At 49.1% G+C, this 20,263-nt stretch overlaps 1 protein-coding gene and 1 long non-coding RNA gene across 6 annotated transcripts in view; one reads left to right on the top strand and one right to left on the bottom strand.

The window, feature by feature from the left end:
• Nucleotides 1-292: 292 nt before the first annotated feature.
• LOC139081898 (uncharacterized) lies at nucleotides 293-5,844 on the top strand. The gene is made up of 3 exons (XR_011537371.1): nucleotides 293-637; nucleotides 928-1,076; nucleotides 2,269-5,844. It is a non-coding gene; the product is annotated as an uncharacterized lncRNA (long non-coding RNA).
• Nucleotides 5,845-16,614: 10,770 nt separating this feature from the next.
• FAF1 (Fas associated factor 1) overlaps nucleotides 16,615-20,263 on the bottom strand; it is a 473,410-nt gene continuing 469,761 nt past the window's right edge. For all 5 annotated transcript variants that reach the window (XM_070609689.1, XM_070609693.1, XM_070609688.1 and 2 more), the window contains one exon: nucleotides 16,615-16,865. In XM_070609689.1, coding sequence (XP_070465790.1) covers nucleotides 16,782-16,865 — 84 coding nt within the window. In that variant the 3' untranslated portion in view covers nucleotides 16,615-16,781. The remainder of the gene's footprint in view (nucleotides 16,866-20,263) is intronic.

The following is a 20,263-nucleotide window of genomic DNA, read 5'->3' as shown; positions in this document are numbered from 1 at the left end:
GCTCCATTAGACAGAATTGGACAACAATGTGGCGCCTGCCATTGGCCAGGGGAGGCAGACGGCGCTCTGATTGGCGGGGCCCGCGCCCGGGGAGCCCCGCATTCTACAGTGTCCGAAAGATTCGAAACTCCAAAAGCTCCACCGAGTGCCTCCGGGAGGGGAGGGGGCGCGCCAGGGAAGGAGTGGAAAAAAGTGGGCAAGGAGGAGCGTTGAAAATATCGTGACAAGTAGTTTCCGTGCGCCCAAGAGCGTGTGAATTGCGCCTAATTACCGTGTCCGGTGCCTCTACGTAGACGTGTGTAACCCCTCGGCTTCTGGGGCGCGGGCTCGGCTGGGCCGCTCTCACTGGCCCGGGGCGCTTGGCAAGGCCGACCTTCCCAAGTGGCCCTGGCGGCCCGGGGGCGGGATGGGGGCAGGTGTCAATTCAATTACTGTGGTCGGGGTGGGGGTGGAGAGAGGAGGGTGCATATGGCATAAATGCCAAGACGATTTTTCCTGCCTCCTTCCGGCTCCGTTTCGGCGCGCTCCCAAGTCCGACGCGTTTGGAGTAGTTGGAGGCTATTTTGTTTTTTCCCCTACTGCCCTTAAAACGCAGGTCCTTTATTTTCAAGTCCTGATACGATAGGCAGCACGGAGGGTAAGTGTGGTTTACGAGGATTTTCGTTCTTAAGGAAGTCGGGAGAGAAGGAATGAGGTCGCGCTTCCCGTCCACGCCCGCCGCGTCCCCTGCGCTCTGCGCCTTTCTTCTCCCCTCCCCCCAGCCCCATCCCTCTGCCCCCTCTTGCTCTTTCCTTTCCTCACTTCTGCAGCATCTCGATTTCCTTTTCGTGGTGGTGGGATTCTTTTCATCGTTATTGTTTTAAATTAACGAACAGTTTAATTTTCTTTTTTAAACGAAAGTTAAAAGTGGCCTCTCTGTCTCCCCAGATCCTTTTGGACGCAGGGTGCGCATCCATCTGTCGGTCCTTCCGGGCTGCAGACAAGGTCGCCGCGGGCCCCCAGGAGTACTTTTAACTTTCGCCTTACTCGCCCGTCCTGACGTCACGGCCTGAGGTACAGCTCGGTCTGCAGAGGAGGTAACAGGTTTCGGATTTTCTTTCCCTTTTGAATGGCAACATCTGGAATTAATGCCGCGGTCCTCGGGCGGGATCGCCTTGGGTTTCTCTGGCTGTGATTCTCTGTGCCTCTCCCCCCACCCCACCCCCCCACCCCAGGTCTTTTCCTCATTCTAATGTCCTTCTAATGTTCTTTCACATTTTTATTCTCTACTTTTCTTTATCTCCTTCAGAGTAAAGAAAATTCGTTTAATGAGAAAAATGAGTTTTCCCTCCACTCCCGACCATGCGTTTCCACGTTGCTCTTTCAAACTTCCAGGGCCGCGGGGTTCTGGCCTGCGCGGTCTGGGGCGCGGGCGTACTGGGCGTGCAGACTCGGCCCTGGGGTCTCCGGACGCAAGCCCTTCCGCCTGGCACGAGTGCTGGCCGCGCCCTGCCAGCCCAGCCGCCTCTGACGCCGGGGGCTGGGGCTGGGGAAGGAAGGCACAGGGAGCGGAGCCCCACCGCAGACCGCGGAACTTCGCGCGGCTTCCTCCTGGAAGCCGACCTGGAGGGCCAGGCTAGGGGGGAGGAGGGAGAGTGGGGAGAGTGGTATGCGGAAGAGCTCGGCGGAGAGCTTCCAGAAAGTTGACCCGGCCCGTGCGCGAGCGCTCTTCGACCAGGACAGAGATTGTGGCAGTGTTAGAAACCAGGTCATTCGCCCCTAGCAAATTCCACTCGCTGGGGCCTGCGAAGGTGTTTGGGGGAGAGAAAGGGGTCCGCCCCTGTAGGGTCTCCCGCTGTGCAGTGATGGTAAGAAAGTGAGTCTGGGATAGTATGTCCTGCAGGAGCGTAGGACCCGGACCCCACCTTCCAACACCTTGAGGTTATGAGGTCAAGGAAATCTGTGCGTTGACTGCCCCCCTGGCACGGGGTGAGTGGGGGAGAGAGGACCGCGGCCGGATTCTGCGCAGGGTCGCCAGGCCGGGCGCCTCCTTCCGGAGCTACCTCGGACAAAGTTTTCGAGAAGTTATTTTTAAGGCCAAACGAAATGAACTACAAAAGTTTGCCTAGCTTTCGGGAGGGCGGTGGGCCAGAGACCCCTCTTCGTGCCAGGCCACTGTGAGAGTCCCTCACTTCGGTCCAGTAAACCTGTGGGAGCCAAGGGTCCAGCCACCAGGACTTGGGAACCCCGAGCTCTCTTGCTAGTATGTAAGGGACCTCATTTTCTTAGGAGAGGAAGACGGCACATCCTGGAACCCAGCCCAATCAGAGGGAATCTGCCCACCCTTAGGACAGGTGCCTCTCTCTTCGGTGGATCCTTCTCCCTCCTGTTCACAGCCCAACAGGTTCGAGACCCACACCCTTTCTTCTGATGCCCCAGGTGCTCATGTGAGTGAATGTGTCATGGAGGGAGGCGTGCACTCACACCTCCACAGGCCACTCCCGGGCTAGTCCTGGTTTGAATTGAGCTCACAGAGGGGAGCAGCCCGGAAGGGGGTGGCCTGGCTGAGCGGCCAGGAGTGAGGGAGCATGCCCAGACTGAGGCAGCAGGGGCTGCCCATACACCAGAGTGTGGCATCATACCTGGACACACAACTGGTATGTGTGACCTCATTCTGCAAAAGTCTTGGACACATCCTCACACCTGCATGCAGTGACCACGCACAGGGTGCACTCACCTCTGACCCGGCCACCCTCCCACCCAAGAGGATCCCTTCAGAAAGTTCGATTAACTTCACAGCGCTCTCATAAGCATATCCTCATCCTGGAACATGCAGTTGGTGTGTGACCTTTCACCCAGACACCCAGACTCCTACCTGGGTGACAGACGGAACACCAATAGCATATGCTCACGCACATGTGCCTTCGCTCCTGCACGGACCTAACCCTGCTCCAGGTCTGGCCCCTGCAGGCGGCTGGACTCTGGGCAGAGAAAGCCAGACCTCCCGTACAAATGAGGCAGCGGAGGACAGAAAGCCCGTCTTCACAATCACACACGGACACACTCACTCACGCAGGTCCTCTTAGCTCAGAATCATTTGCTGATGCCTCTGCTGTGCAAGGGGCTGGGAGCCCCGGGTGAGCGCTCCCAGCCACGCACGGAAGTCCACCCACCAGTGTTCGCGGCTGGCCCCATCCCCGATGCTTTCGCCCAGGCGAAGGTGGGGTCCAAAGGGATGGCCGTGGTGGAGACCCGGAGTGAGGCTGGAGTCAGAGGCTGAGGGTGCACAGGGGGCTGGAGGCATGGCTTGGTGGCGCTGAGTAGGAGCCGGGCCAGGGGCGCTGACGGGGGACCCGGGAGGCATTGACTTTTGCGCTGTTTGCCGGCGGCCTCGGAGCAAGCAGACGCCATCTGTTCGCCGGCTGCGGCGCGTCCCGTTTAATTACCCTCCCGGCAGCCTAATAGAGATGATATTAAACTAAATCTTTCTGACATTAAAAGTAATTATCCCCAAACCAGTGGCTCCGGGATGGAGTGGCCCCTCCCGTACCCACCCCTCCCCTGGCCACGCCAGATTCCCTTAGTTTGGCTGAAACTCTTTACCGCGAAGGGGGCGCGGAGAAAAGCCGGAAGGTGCCTTTGGGAGAAGAATCTTCGCGGGCCGCCCGGTACACGCTGTTTCCCGCACAACCACAGGCACTCTCGTACGCACGAACACGCGCGGGGATACACACACACCTGTATACACACAGACACAGCACGACATATTCCTCCGGATCAACTGTCGAGCCACGTGAATTAAGACTCTCAGCTGCGTGTGCTCCTGGTGGACAGGGAGAAGCGCAGCCTCGTTTGCTGTCCTCGCTCTCGACCCCGGTAAAATGGCCCATTTACGTGGTCAAAGCCACGAACACGGCCTAGGCCAGGGCCAGGGAGCAGGGCACAATTTTGCGGCCAGAAAGAACCTCTCCCACCGTGGCGCTTGATTTCTCGGGCGCTCTTCTGCGAGGGGCCCTGCGCCTCGCGCTTCCCCTACAGGGTCTTACTTAAGTCTCACCACCCTCTGCGAGGTAAGTCCTATTATCCCACTTGGGTGAGAAAACAGACTCAAGAGAGGTGAGGTGACTTGTCCCACATCTCACAACTAGTAATGGGACAGAGCAGAATTCGAACTCAGGAGTACCAGGGGAGAGCCTGATCCAAGGCCCAAATTCTGCACGGTTCCAGGCGCGGGCTCGGGCTGGGCGCGGTGGAAGGATGTCTGGCCTGGCCCTCTCTGCACCCTCGCCCTCGGGGCTGCGGGCCCCGCCGGTGATCAGCCTCTTCCCTGGTCCTCGACCCCCAACGGGCTGCAGGCGCGGAGCGAGGGCAGCGGTGCTGACAGCGCGGCGGAAACCCCCGCGCAGAGCCCCAGCGGCTGCAGCCGCCCTTTGCAGCAAGCCCGGGCGTCTGCAGGGCGCGTGCAGGAGAGGCGGCCACGCGGCGTTGCCGGGCTTCCTATCTCCACAACCTTCTGGTTGGGCGCCTCTGAGCCCGAGACAAACTTGTTCATCGCTCAATGATTCGCTTCTATTTTTGAGTGCCTACTGTGTACTACCACTCTGCTAAACGCTTGATGTGTGCTGTCTTGCTTGGTACGCAATCCTGCTGGTGGGGGTGGTTGTGACGTTCCAGGTTTCAGACTCAAGTCCGCCAAGATTCAGCTACACGACGTAACTTGCCCCGCTGCTGCTGAGCCTCCGGGAAGATAGGAACCCAGATCCGACTTTCACTCTCAGGCTTTTTTCTTCTCACCTTCGGTTCCGAGATAGTAGGGTCAGAGCTAGCGGCTTTAATCGGTTGGATTCCATTCGGTTCACCGATCTTTCACGGCAACAGGAGAAAACGAGTCATTCATTTCATCCTGTTGAGCACCTAGTAAGTGCCAGGCCCTGAGGATCAGAGACTAATCAACCATGATGGGCCCTTAAAGAGCTCTTGGCCAACTGGGAACACAGTCACCTATCGTGACCTCACGGTTGAGAACAGGCAGAGATGGAAGTGTGGAAAAGAGGGTCAAAGGAGACTTCCTGACGACGTTAGGTTTCCCGAATGGAAACATTATTACGCTTGTTCTGAGAAAGTAAAACATTATAAAACATTTTAGACAATTTAGCAAAGCATATTTGGAATATTTTTCCTGTGTACCTACATTTACAAAAATACACTTTTTGCTACCTGCTTTCTAATTTACAAATGAAGATTTTTCATATTTCATATTCATATCTACATAATCTTTGTAAAGAATTGTTTAATATTTTATTGTATGGATATACCTTAATTTATTTAGCGAATTCCCTATCAATAGGTATTTAGTTTACTTCCAATTTTTGCTATCATACACATTGCTACAATGAATATTCTTTGTGAATTTGCTTAATTATTTCCCTAGGATAAATTCCTGGAAATAAGATTGATGGGTCAGAGGCTTGTTTTGTTTAGTTTTGTTTTTTAAGGATTTTGATAGCTACCTGTCAGTCCTCAGGAAAGGCTGTCTTGACGAACACAACAGTAGTGCATCTTGCTGATTTTGTAAATCTTTGCCAATTCAAGCAGGAAAAAAGATTTTTTTGCCATCGTAATTTGCATTTCCTTAGTTATGCGTTAGTTTTTCCTGTGTGTTAGTCACTCATGCCTTAAAAAAAACTGTGTGTATCCTTTGCTTATTTTTCTATCATAGAGCTTCTCCTTTCCTTAATTTATGATAGCTGTTTATATATTAAAGAGGGTAGTGCCCTCCTATCTGTAACATCTGCTGCATTTCTCCATTTTTGTTTTTATCCTGTTTTGTTATTGCTATAATGAAGTTAAATTTTTTTTAATGTAGCCGTCTGTCATCTTTTCTTTATAGATTCTGCTTACAGTATCATACTTAACAAGGGTTTTTCAAATCTAACTTTCTAAGAGCGTTCACCTCTATTTTATAGTAACACCTCTTCATGATAGTCAGGATTTATATCTTTAGTTCATTTGAAATTAAATTTGGCGGAAGATGTGAAGTAAGGCTGTAACTTAATTTTTCCCCAAGGGATTAGCCAGTTAGCACAGCACTACCCAATGAGCCACACTTCCCCCCACCGTAGACCACGTCCTAAGTTCCCAGATGGCTCTAGGCGGTTCAGCACTTTCCCCTCTAGGGCGCTGTTCCCTTTTGCACCAGCCTCACTCTTTTAATTACTGTAGTTCTGTAATACTTGGGTGGGCAAGTCATCTTTCTGATTCCTGATCTTCTTTTTCAAACTTCTCATGGCTATTGTGGAAAGACAGTCTTCTGAATGAGTATTTTAGAATTTTTAAAGCTAGGTCCCAAAAGAAAGTAAAATTTAAAAAACTCTTTGGAAATTTGATTTAACTGCCTTTAGAAATTAATTTGAGGGAGATCGTGCATCTTCCCAATTTGCAATATTTCCTTCCATCTAGGACACCGTAGGACTTTCATTTATTCATGACTTTTATGTCCTTTTGTAAATTTTGTTGTTTTGTTCCTATGGTTCTGTTTCTTAAGCATGTTCCTTGGTGTTTTATACGGCTCTTGTGAATGGAATCTTTTCACCCCTCACAGCGTCTAACTGGTTATGGCAGGAGCATAAGAAAGTCACTGATTATAGTATATTGCTCAGGAGACTGGCCTCCTTCCTGACCCCTCCCCCATTTTACCTTAGTTCTCACAGTTTCCCGGAAGCTGAGTTTGGAAGGACCCTGCATTGACCAAGCCCAGCAAGGGAGGGAGAGAGAGTGATTCTGCACAGACGATACTGTGCAAAGGCCCAAGTGAGCTGCAGGTCCTCCCGGGGCTTTGGGGACAGTGTGCACCCACAGAGCGGCCTTCTTCCGACCTTCCTCCTCCTGGTCCCCATCTCCCAAGAGGGCCTCTGGAAACAGCGATTCCGAGAATCAGCCCTGGGGGCCCCATGCCACCCAGACTGGGAGCTTTGCTGTGCTGTGTGACCACGGGTGAGTCGCCAGCCCTCTCTGGGCTTGTCTGCTGGCCACTCCAGAATCGGATTGCTTGGAGAACAGCAGCAGCCGGGCCACCACATGTTGGGGGAGGAGATTGTGAAGAGGAAGGGCACTACGGCTAGGCTCCTGGGCCGGGTCAGCCTGGGGTTGAGTCCCGACCATTCCTGGGAAGTGCCTCGACAGACTGCATACTCCCAGCCTGTAACCCCCAGGTCACTGATGAAAATGAAGCTATGAGAGAGGGAAGGGCTAGGAGGCAGAGACCTAATCTATCCCCCAGCCCCTACCTCCTCACCCTTGGCATCTTTCCCTCAAAGAATTCTGCTCTGGGTTCCTCCACCACCAACACCACCACCCCACCTCCTACTCCCTCCACTTCGCATTTCCCACTGGGACAGGGGACAGCGCAGTCTCCCTCCAGGCTGTGTATGGTGGGCGAGTTCCAAGCTGCATGACTGGCTCAGTGCTGATACTGGTTGGCTTGGAGCCCAATATGTTAACTCTCTTTCCTGGCAGGGTCTGTGTTGAGGTCGGAAAGCTGGCTCACAAGTATGTTTTTTGGCCCTAATGGGTGGTTCAGACTCCAGGCTTGAGGTGGCACAGAAGCACAGATACCTCCTGCAGGTTCTGAGTCCCCCCTGGAAACTACTCACCCTTTAGGACCCAGCCCCCAGGATGCCCCCACTGTCTCTTGTCGGGGGCACAATAGGCACATCCTGATCCTGCAAGCTCTCCAATTCCTGTGCATGTGCCCTCTCTGAGACCACACAGCCACCCATCTTTATCTCCAGTTCATCTCAGAGGAAGCCGAGGCACAGAGAGTAGGTGACTCTCCCAGGGTCACACAGCTGGGTGGGGGAGGGAATGAAAGCTGCTCTTTGCATCTACAGAGGAGACTGGCTGGAGATAGGAGGCTGAGTGGAGACCACTTTCTCCACCCCTAGAACTGACCCCGTGGGGATGGGTGTAGGAGGGGTGGAGGAAGGAATCACTTCCTTTAGTGTTTGGAACCTCTTCCCTTGGGGGCTTCTTGACTCCTTTCTGTGCACCCTTTGCCCCCAAGGACCAACCCATATGCTGTCACTGCTGGTCAAGAGGCTGGCCCCACCCTTCACGTATCCTCAGCACCTTTGGTCACAGGACCTGGCTGAGCAGAGCTGCCAGTGTAGAGCCTGACGTGGGCTGGAGTCCTGCATTTGTCACCTTTCCTTCTAGGTAAGATGGGAGTAAAAATAATGCTTTCATGGGGTCATTGTGAGGATTCAGTAACACAAGTCATGTAAAGTCCTTCTCAGTGTCTGACACTCAAGGTAAACACTCAAGGTATATTGGGTATTATTATTTGTTAGACAGTTCCTGAATGAATGATTTCCTCTCTTTGCTTTCACTCCAGAGAGGGAAATTGTTCCCTTTCAGTACCTTTGTTGCCTCCATTAGCAGGAAGACTGGGGAGCTGGGAGCTGGTGACAGGAGCTGCCTCTGCTCTTGAACCATAATCTGAAAACTCTCTCCAGAATCAGAATTCCGATGGATTTGCAAGGCTCAGAGACCTTCTGGCAGGCCTGGGTTGCTCAAGGTCGCAGAGGACTCTGGGCCATCGCCCTCCCTGGGTCACCTCACCCACTCCACTCGCCACCCTCTCTGGGGGCTCCACTAACCAGAGCGTGTTTGCCGTGAAGCACAAAGTGGTACTGCCCAGTAAGGATGGAGCAGCGCAGCCCAGGCCTCCCCTGCCTCTGGAAGCACCCCCTACCTGTCTCCTCTCAGAGCCTCCATTATTTGGGGCACACCCTGGCACTGCTTGTTCCTGGTAGGGCTCCCCAAAGGCAGGAGCTGGGCTCTGCGCCACCGTGGCACAGTACCACCTTTATTCCAGAGAACACATTCTTGTGTGTCCATGACCTCCCATAGCATGTAAAAACCTCATAAAATGCACCCCATTTTTTATAAGAGGAAACGGAAGAATGTAGGCATCAGCTGCACAAGCCAGTTCCTCCCTAATGCTTGGTGTAGTTGAAAGTATGCCAGAATGGAGGCCTTGGCCAAGTCACTTCACTGCTCTGTGCCTCAGTTTCTCCATCTGTAGCAAGAGGAAAGGTAGACCTGCTGTGTCTGGAAATGTTCTGAAATGAGAAAGGGACTATGCAGACCCAGCTAGATGATTCCCACGTGGCATGCTCCATCCAGCTTAGGCCTTGGCACCCACCTCTGGAAATACAGCAAAGTTCCTGGCCTCTACACCTGGTTCCTCTTACATGGGCTTCCACCCAACCCCCAAAAACACAGAGAAAAGATTCAGTAAGACTCTTCTTGTTGCCAACTCCTCAGAAGAATCCTATGCAAATGTTACCAGTGTGTGTGCAAGTAAGGCAGATAACATTTCCAGGGGCCTAGAGCCCTGATCCCAGAGGGGCAGCCTCCATTCTGATCCTGTAGGAGGCTCCTATTTTCTAACTCTGGGATCTCAGACTGTCAGACTTGGGCAGGCCATTTAGCACAGAGTGGACTCTGGCCAGAGCTCCTAGGTGGGGTTCACTTCTCCCCAGAAGCCTATCTGACCGCCTGCACCGGGAGCCTCCTCTGGGTCCCCACAGCTTCTGCAACTCCTCTAGCATTGACCACACTGCTCTGAAACTGGTGGCCCCACCCCAGCCTAGGAGTTCTGGGCCAAGGGTAGAGGCTGAGAACCCAGTATTTAACGAAAAGCCTACATGATGAACGAAAGAGTCAAAACTGACTTGGTCTCCATAAGGCAAAGGGCCTTTAACAGTACTTAAGTTGAATGCTCGTTTGATGAAAATGCATGGTGGACAAAATATTTGCTTTGGAGATAGACAATGTGTTATATAGCAGCTATGAGACTTTGGGCAAATGATTTAACCTCTGTAAGTCTGTTTATCAACATATGAAATGGACAGTGTGTTCCCCCTCACAGCGTGGTTTTGTAGTTCATTCATTCGTATAACATTTACTGTCTGTGCCCTGTGCCAGGAGGGGGAAAGATATGTCACAGGCCACACGGGGAGACTTCTGTGCAAATAATCACAATCATGTGATAAGTGCTCTGCTAGGGTCAAACCTGGGGATTAGAAGAGGCCCCTAACTTGTCTTGGGGACTCCAGGCGGCTTCCTGGAGGAGGAGGAGTAGAGTGGAGCGGTAATAGCCTGAACTCTGGAGCCAACGTGCCTGCATTTGACTCCTGGTTCCTCGGTTTACTAGCTGTGTGACTTTGTGCAAATTACTTAATCACTTGTGCCTCAGTTTGCTCACCAATAAAGTGGGGCTACTGATAGCTCCTACTTCATAGGGTTGTTATGAGGAGTAAATAAGTTAATACAAGTAAAGCACTTAGTGCCTGGCATGCAATAAACATGTCGTCAATGTTCACTATTATCAACAGCTATCTACCAAGCACCTACACGGTGCCAGGCCAATGGCAAGGGATAAAACAACACATCAGACTGACATGGACTCCACCTTCGTGGAGTTTACACCTTAGGCAAAATCTGAGCTGAGTCTTGAAGTAAAAACTGCCTCTTCTTTAAGAAGAGTTTGAGAAGAGCAGATGGCAAAGTCAGGGGCTGCTGACATTTTGCAGGCAAGCAGAGCAGGGAAAGTCTGCAGAGGAGACAGAGCAGGACCTTTCAGAGAGGTTGGAGGATACTAGCGAAGTGCAGCATCCTAGAAGGCAAGCGGAGAAGCATTTGAGGATTTTTATTATACTCTGTCATCTGCGGGTTAGAGGGTACAGCTACTGAAGCAGCTCAGAGAGGGGGGCCTCATCGCGGAGAGAAAACACTGTAGGCATGAGCTTTGGGCTGAGACTCAGAGGGAAAGCTCAGCTCCCCTCCCTACTAGCTGTGTGTCTCTGGGACAGGGACATAATTTCTCTCAGCTTCAGTTTTCGTAATTGTAAAATAAAGACACTAATAGCGGTGACCTCAGAGAGATTCTGAGGATGGTGTGGGAGGACAGAGTGTATTAAGCCCCTGGCATTGTGCAGGCCTTACCGAGGCCTTCACTCAACACCAATTCCTTCACTCTTCATCTCTTCTCAGCAGCTCCAGTTGATTTTGCTCCAGTTCCAATTAATTAAGTGTTTTAGTAACCACTGGGTGCACGACTGCTTCATGCCAGACCCCAGTCTGGCTCTGGAAATAACAGACGATTGTGACCTGGTCTCTGCCCTTACAATGTTCCCAGATGAGTTGGATGTTAGAGATGAAGTGACCACCTTATTAATACAAGGACATCATTATTTGTTTAAATTCAGTCAATAAGTCCAAATTTACTGTGTGCTTACTATGTACTAGTTATTTCACTAGGCCTTGAAGATATGAAGTGACTCAGACCCTTCTAGGGGCTCACGGTCTGGGGGTAGGGGGAGGAAGGACATGTGAGCTAAGAGTTACAGTTCAGAGTGACCCAGTGCTAGGAAAAGGGTGGCACAGGGCTGAAGAGTCACAGCACAGGCGCCTAACCTGAGGGTGAGGCAATGGCTAGGGAAACCATCTTGGAGGAAGTGAAGGCTAAACTGAAAGTGAAGGATGGATGGTGGTAGGAGTCTAGTGGTGATGGAAGGGCATGCAGAGCAGAGGGAATAGTGTGCAAGGGCAGGGGTGGTAGAAAGCTGCTGCTTTCAGGAGAGTGCAAGTAGCTCAGGATGTGTGTTAAGGGCATGGCTGGAGATAGAGATGGGGAGGGAGACAGGGGCCAGATGACAGGAGTTGTAAATCCAAGCCAAGAGTTTGGGTTTTATTCAGAGGGCAGTGGGAAGCCTTTGAGGGGATCAAAGCAGGGGTGTGGCACAGGGAGGCAGGTATTTAGAAAGCTCTTTCTGGCAGCTGTGTGGAGACTGCTCTAGAAGAGAAGGGACAGGAGAAAGGGAGATCAATTAGGATGAGCTTTTGTAACCCAGGTGAGAGATGATAAAGGTCCAAAGGGAAGAGATGTCAGTGGGATAACGGAGGAAGGAGCAGGGAATGGATTCTGGAGACATCAAAGAGGCAGAAACTTACAGGATCCTTTTCAAATCACTGCATGTGCTTAAAAATAAAAGGCATTGCTTACATTCTGGCTCCTGACACACTGGGGAATGAGTCACTCTGAAAAGCTGAGTTTTCTATAAAAATGTTCCTTTACCCCTTTTTGCATCAACCAACATTTAAAAAATATTATGATTTGAAGTGCCTTGGTATTATGTCATACTTTCCTTGAAGGTACCACATTGTGATAAACAGAGCAGGGACTTTGGAGTCACAGGGCTGGGTCATAAGCTCTGCTCTCCTCTTTATTAGCTGTGGAGCTCGGGCCCAAGTCATTTCACTTCTTCAAGCCTGTTGCTTCTTCTGAAGGGGGTCAAGACCACCCACCAGCAGGGTTGTTGTGGGGTTACATGAGCTCATGTATGTCATGCTCCAAGCCCAGTACCCGGCACATTCTAAGCACTCAGCAAGTTAGTCCTCTCCCCTGCTCCCCACCATGCCCCAGGCTCATCCTTAAGGATACTAGTAACACAGTGACCTTCCCTGAAGGGCCCTGGAGCAGTGCTCCTGGACTTCTGATGTCTGCTTTTCACATTTTGTGTGTCCTCCCCCATAATCTGACACTTCTCACTGTTGTCATCACCCACTCTCCTTTTTATGATCCCATATGAGTTTGTAGACCAGATAATAGCTGTTCTAACTGCTTTACATGTTAACTAACTTTTGTGTTAATTCCTTTAATCTTCACAACCTTGTCAACCAGGTACTGTGATTATCTCCATGTTATAGCTAACAAGCTGAGGCACAGGAAGGTGAAGTGACTACCCAAGGGCACACTACTAGTAAGTGCAGGAGCGGCTTGGACCCAGGCAATTTGGCTCCAGAGGCTCTTCTCTTAACCACATATTATATCACCTCTTGAAACCGAGAACCACAACTCATAGTGTACACATTAAGAGTTACCATACTGAAGACTGGAGAGCAGTGTCTTTTATTGGTGTTTCCTTTCAGACCAAACTTTCAAAATGCAGCAGAGAGGAGCTGTATGGCCAGTTGGGGTTGTTAAGGGCCATCTTCCAAAGTAAATTATTTGAGATGAGGAAGAAGCACTAAATGCAGAGGGAGGTTCAAGGCAAGAAAGCCTACCTGTTGCATCCCAGCCTCTTTGGGGATTTTAAATAAAAATATGGCTTGAAGAAAATAAGCAAATAGTCTGATGATGTTTGCATGATGTAAATGGTGGTTCTTACTTTTTTGGGGTCAATAGAGCCCACTGAGAATCTGAAGAATACAGAAAGGTACACATTTAACTTTTTGGACACAATTGTAGGGGATTCCAAGATTCATTCTTGGGCATGAAATTTAGAGATTCTTTATAAAAGAGCTGTGGACCAGAAAATCAGAGCCCAGGGCTTGAGCCCTAACATGTCTACCAACATTCTGTGTGACTTTAGGCAAGCCACTGCCCTCTGAGCCTCATGTGCAAAAACGGACTGATCACCTCTGCCCTGCTTCCCTCACTGCAGTGGACTGTGAGGATGTGTGTGGAAGGTGTGGTAAGCTTCAGAGTGCTATCTGAATGTTATCAGGACACTGAAGTTCAGGGAGGTTACTCATTTAAAGTCATGCAGCTATTAAGTGGGAGAACCAACGTTCAAACTGAAGACCCTGAAGTCTCTGGAATGTGTGATATATGTGAGATCACCCTCCAAGAATTTTATAAAAGATTAAATGAGATAATGCATGTGAAAGGGTCACATAGATTGTTAAGTGCAATGCCTATGTGAGTTACTCCTGGATTGAGTTTAGGATTCCACATCCCATCTACCTGTGGGATCCAAGACTGGGTGGATGAGGGACTGAGAGGGACGGTGGAAGTGTATCAATCAGTGATGCTGCTCATGGAGACAATCAACACCCTCTCCCACATCCAAATGAATAAGTTCCAAGCTTTGGGGAAATCTGCAGAGCTCTGCAATCTCTTTAAAACTTACCCCATTGACCAGCACATCCAGGTCAGGATGTCTTTGGTAGTAGCAATTTTAATGAAACTGCAAACTTATTTTATGTCTCTAATGTCACCAAGGAAAATTTATGAAAGCCTAAACCTATTCTTCTACATTAAAAAAGAAAGATTCCATAAAAGATGCTCTCATCCAACTCAGGCTTACAATTCAGAGATGATCACCTGTGTGTCCCATAGAACCAGTGGTGCCAGAGCATGGCAACACGGCCAACCAGACACTGCCCCCACCTGCACCTTCTGAGAGCAGTGGGAAACTGGCAATGCTTCCTTAAACCTTCAAACGAATGCTTCAAACGTACAACCGCTAATCCAAGAAACACAAAGGAGTGAACTGGAACGGGGGTGGGAATGATAAGGAGCCCTGGAACTTCACTATAAACAGCTGGGCATAAGAAGACCAAGCAAATATTTGGACTGAGTCACTGACTGTGTCTGATGGCTGGAATGTAAAGCCCAAGGAAGATTAAGGGTAGGAGGAAGAATTGCAAAGGACATTGCTATTTCTGTGGTGATAGCAAGTCCTTACTGTTTTTCTTGGAATCTAACTTTATGCAAGTCATTTTAATGTTGTAAGAAAAGACACAAAATTGTTTGGCCTCCTGTTCTAGAGCTTCGTAGAGCAGAATGACATGAGGGAACAGTGATAATTAGCTGAGGCCTTTCCCAGCAATGGGGCCTATAGGATAGCCTTTCATGGTACTGAGCAAGAAGAACCTTCCAAGACAAGGCTGAAAAAGGGAGGGTAAACTTCATACACATTCAAGTAGCATTTAATAACTTTGATGAAATTGGTTTCAGAGTAAAATGTATGTTATTGGAATACAGAAGTGAAGGTGATGGGGGGAATAGTATGATAAAGTCAAACCCAAATCAGATGGAATAGGTTAAACGTGAAAGTGAATTCAGAGTCTCATTTCTCCAATCTCTGCCCCCACCCTTGCTGCTGTTCCTGACTGTGGCCTGAGTTCAGGGCAGAAGCTTCTCCAGGGCAGCTCCAGAACAGGGTCTACCTGGAAAAAGAAGACCCCATGCTCTAGTCTATCTTAGCATTGGACATGACTGTCTTGTGGGCCATTAGGTTAGGAAGGTAGGAGTGGAGCTGGAGAGGAAGTGCTCAGGTTGAACTTGGCCACAGTGGGTCTCTTCCTTTCAGCCTCCCCGGAGAGACCACTGGGGCCAGAGAAAGCCTGCACCTACACACACACAGCACTAGTCTGTTAGGAACACATTTCTTTTAAGAGAGTGTTCAGGGGAGGTCCCTGGCTGGAGTATCAGAGAAAAGACACAAGGAGGAATTTTCCCGGCCAGTGCCCACTTCTGGGCAGAGGGAAAAGTGACCAGGCATATCTCGGGCTTCAGTTAGAGTCTTATGAGAACCCCTTGGCTTGGGCTGGGGGAAAAAATCCAGCACTCATACTCTCTTTTGGACAAGTACAAAATGTCAAATCAGGATCCCAACCCCAGGATAGAGACCACAGGTGACACAAAATAGATATGGAGAAACATTCCAAGACTGAAAAGAAATCATTGGCCGTGAAGACATAAACAGCGCTTCCATGAACTAAACTCTAAACCCCAAATCCAGAGATGAACAAAAATCCACATTTACTAAATCACCCCAAAATTATTATATGTAGGTTCATGCAACACATGTCTTCTGAGCTGAGCCCCTGTTTGCTCTCTCAAATATATGAAGTCAGAATGCTTAGCCATAGAATGACACCCCTTCATTTGAGATAGGAGTTCAATATTTAATATTAAAACATTAAAAGAATGAAATAGTGGATCAAGTTCCTTATTACAGTTGGGCTCAGAGTCCATGAGGCAGCTGATCAGATTTTGGCGATAGACAAGGTGCTTAAGACACCAAGTGAGAAGGTCCAAACGCGTGATGAAGAGGGAGAGAAACACGGGAAAATTGTGTTCAGCGTACACACTGATGGACCAGCAACCTGGGAGCTGGTGTCCGTGAGGTTCTAACTGCCCAAATGCAAACCTATCAGCAGCTTCCTGCAGCCGGGCCAGATACCGAAGTCCTGGTACTGGTCCTCTTCACATTATCTCATCACTAATATCGTGCACTTCAACAGTTTCTCACGCTGTAAAGAACAGCAGATACCTCCTAGATGGAACCTGGAGACTCAAGGCAGCAGTAGTAAATATCTTGCATATATGTCAAATGCAGTCCTCAAACTCAACCTTATATCTTAGTAAAGAAGTCAGAAAGTACCAACAAAAATGATATGCTTTTTTTCCTACAACAATGTTTAATCTCCATACCAAGAAATCCCATTAGACTTTTTACCCCTGCCTTTTAAAATTAGGTGACAAAGTAGAAATCCAGTCATGAAAATAAAAAGGCAGAGGCATATAAGCCCTGGCTCAATGAGACATAGCAAATACACAGCATCCTGGTGTCACAGAACATCCTGGTGTCACAGAACTGTCCTAGACACTGTGGAGAGAAGAAGGGCATTGGAGAGGTAACAATTCTACTCTGTGATCACTCACACTTGAACGGTGCATAAGTCAGTGAATGAGGGTGAGGTGAAGGGGGTAGGGGAGGGTGGCAGAGTTGTAATTCTCTATAACGAGGTTGGGAACATATACTCGTGGATGGGCAATTTTAAGTAGCTATGTTTATTATTACTTTTTTCCAGCAATCTTGCAAGAGGCAGAAGTGTGACACTGAATTGAGTGAGACGAGAGCGTAGGTGGGTTGGTGAGGAGCCTTCTCTTGACGCAGCCTCCGGCTTGTCCAGGAAGGGCTGGTTCCACTGCTGGGCCATGTTTACTCTTTTGCTTCAAGGAAAAGGGTTTCTTGAGGGAACAACTTTACCTCCAATAATGACTTATTTGGGTCCAGCTGGGTTACCTAAAAAGAAAGAAAACACATATTCAAAAGACTGGAACAAGCACTATTTTTTCCACATGGCATTCAGATCCTACCCATGCACATTGATTTTGAGCCTACTATGCACTGGCATGGGCATTTTCACATCTATCATCTTATTTGATGCTCTAAATAACCCTGTAATGCAGATGTTGTCATTCTCATTTTATAACTGAGGAAACCAGGGCTCAGAGAGGTCAAGTCTCAGAGTTTAGTGGAAGAACTGGCATTTGATCTCAGGGCATAGCTTCAGGAGACTGGACCTCTTCTTGGGCAGGTGGAGGTCCCTTGCCACCCGCACAGCTCAGCTTGGCCAGCAGAAGAGGAGGCCCCTCAGGAAATGGTTCGGGTTAAACAATGACTGGTATTCCCAGGGACTTCTGCTTGCTTAACTCTTGACCGCAGGGAGGGCCTTTTCTGCTCAGTGAGAAAAGAGAGAAGCCTTTGGTGCTGATGTTTCTACTAACCCTACCTGTATACACTGTAGAATGCCCACGCCACCATGCCCAAAGGTGCTGTCTCCTGTGCTGCGGAGAGGCTCCCCAGGGAGGCATAGCCCAATCTCCTTGTTGTTGTTGGTGGTGGGGATATTTAGTTTGAAAAAATGAGTCAATGTCATAATATGACTTTCTATTTTAGAAGTAAAAAAGCATCATTTCATAATATAAACTATAGAAAGGGAAGCTAGACAAAATCTTGGCTCAGTTGGGATATGCTAATCATACAGGGATCCCAAATTACCTAATTTATTTAACTTTTATAACCTCCTAGGCCAGGGGCAGAGATGGGATGTGGAGGACTTCTGAATCTGAGAGTGAGAGAGAAACAAAACTTTCCTGTTTATCGAAAGGGAACATGAATTTAAAAAAATTGACAAATACTGACTGGTTTAGTGGAAAGGACAATGGGCTTTGGAAACAGAAAGAGTCTGATTTCAATCACAGCTGTGTTGGCTATTATTAGCTTTATGGTTTTGGAGTTAGTCTCAATCTTGTAGGACTGATGTGAGGATTGAATGAGAAAAAATATGTAATTAGCACCGTGTTTGGCACTGAACAGGTGTTCAATGACGGCTGCTGTACCTGTGAGTAACTGTAGGGATGGACAGACACACAGATGACTGGGCAGCTCCGAGTGTGTGTGATGGGAGGCCAAGCAGTCTGCTCTGTTTGATACAGAAGCTCTGGGCCCATGCGCAGAGACTACAGCATCTGAGGCAGGCAATCTTGTCCTCTGCTCAACTGAAGCCACACCTAATGAGATGGCTCCACTGTCTTCTCCTAGCCGAGGGGGAGTGGAGGCCCTGGGGGGCTGAGTGTCATAGGCAGGCTGGCGAGCTGAAGGAGGAACACTTTCTTCGACTGTATCCAGATGGAAACCTGATATGCCCAGGAGGGTCATTAAGGAGACACATCCGCCTCCAGAATCCTCTCTGCTTATAAGGAACCCAGAGCACAGCAGCTCTACTGGTATCTCTCGGGCTGTGGGCAGATGGGCAGGCAAGGCGGTGGGGAGGGCCCAGCCTGCTGTCTGTCTTCCAATGCACTGGGGGGCAAGCTGCTGGCAAATGTTTACCCACTTCCCCAATTAACGTACAATACTGCGCTGGCTTCTGTCAACAAACAGAGCTAGGCTGCCTCTGCTTCTGACTCGTTGGCATTTTCTGCCCAGCTGCTTCCGCTATTGTTCTTAATTAACATGCCAGAGCTCTTCCGGCATCTTCTACTGTGTTATTTGTGGTTTGTAAATATGATTTTTTTTGTATTGAAGTGTAATTGACATATAATATCCTATTAGTTTCAAGTTTACATCATAGTGATTCGATATTTATATACATTACAAAATGATCATCACAATAAGTCTAGTTACCGTTTCTGACCATACAAAGTTATTATATTATTGACTATATTCCCTGTGCTGTACATTACATATCCATGACTTATTAATTTTATAACTGGAAATTTGATGTTTGTGGGAGAAGCCATAATCTTAACAGTGTCAGAGCTGTGCATACCCTGCCTGAGTTGTCAACTTGCAAGGTTAGAGGTTCAGAAACCACACCCAGTTTTCACACGAGAAAACTGTGTTCAAGAAAAGTTAAGTGCTTTTTTCAGTCACTTTAAGTGGGAGAGCTAGGACTTGAGAAGGAGGAAACTAAAATTTCTTGAACGCCTATTACATGCCAGGCCCTTTACATATGTTATTTTATTTAATCCCTATAACAACCACGCAAGGTAGGGGGAGATGACAAAATTGAGGCTCAAAGTGGTTGCCATTTGTTTAAGGCTACGTGGAAAGTAAGGGTATGACTACTCAGAATAATGGTTAAAAAAGTGAAGCGAACTTAGATTCAAATCCCAGCTGTCTTGCTTACTGCCTATACGACCTTAAAGAAGTTACACAACCAGAGAGCCTCAGTTTTCCCACAGCTGTAAGATGGCAATAATCACCGTTTCTCCTTTATGGGTTGTTGTGATGGTTAAATGGAATAATGTTGGTGAAGCCTCTGGTACAGTGCCTGAGCCAGTAAGGGCTCAATGGGTGGGAGCCATTACTGGCTGGAGTGCTGCCTAGGGTAAGGGCCCCAGTCTGTCTAGCCTCAAAGCTGGAGCTCTTCCTTGAAGCCTCCTGAAACCCAGGTCTGCACCACGTTGCCCTTCTTATTTCTAACCTGCTGCCAGTAGAAGTGCCCCCTTTTCCCTGATAGGGTAATGCCTCAAGATCTGGAGACCCCCTTTTATAGTTTAGAGGGGCTTTGCCACCAATGGACTGCTTCACAGCAAATATGGCTGTGTTGGGGCTACTCCCTCTGGTGCCCCAGATAACAAGAAATTTTTTGCTCTGAAGGTCACTGCAGACAGAAATTTCAAAGTGAACAAGGACAATCTGTTTCCATTCTGATTTGCCTGGTGTGGACAAAGAGACTGTGGGGAACCTAGGGGTATACCCGACACCATGCTTCTCCCCAGCAAGAGAGGGGCCATATTGTGAAACCATCCTGCAGTGCTCTGGACCTCATTCAAGAAGGATGTGGAGCATGCCAGGAGGGAACTGCTGGTAAGCAGGAGCCTAAAAACCACGTTCTCTGAAAAAGAGCTGAAGAAGGGGAGATGTCTCCCGGAGAGAGAGCACGGAGCAGTGGTGGTGTGGTGCTGCTACAGGCCCAGGGATGGGCTGTGTCAGCCCTCTGTCAATATCTGAAGGGCTGACAAGTAGACAGAGTAGGTGTGTCCAGTGCAGCTCCAGTGGGTGGAGCTGGGACTGGTGAGGTAAAATCCCAGGGAAGCAGAACTCAGCTGGTGGAAAGAACTGTTTTATCAAAGCAGCAACTGCTGGTATGGCTACTACTGTTTCTTTCTCCTCCTTCTGTTCTTTATTTT

Source organism: Equus przewalskii, chromosome 2, assembly GCF_037783145.1.
Source record: "Equus przewalskii isolate Varuska chromosome 2, EquPr2, whole genome shotgun sequence".
Classification (NCBI taxonomy): domain Eukaryota; kingdom Metazoa; phylum Chordata; class Mammalia; order Perissodactyla; family Equidae; genus Equus; species Equus przewalskii.
This window is presented reverse-complemented; position numbering and strand designations above follow the sequence as displayed.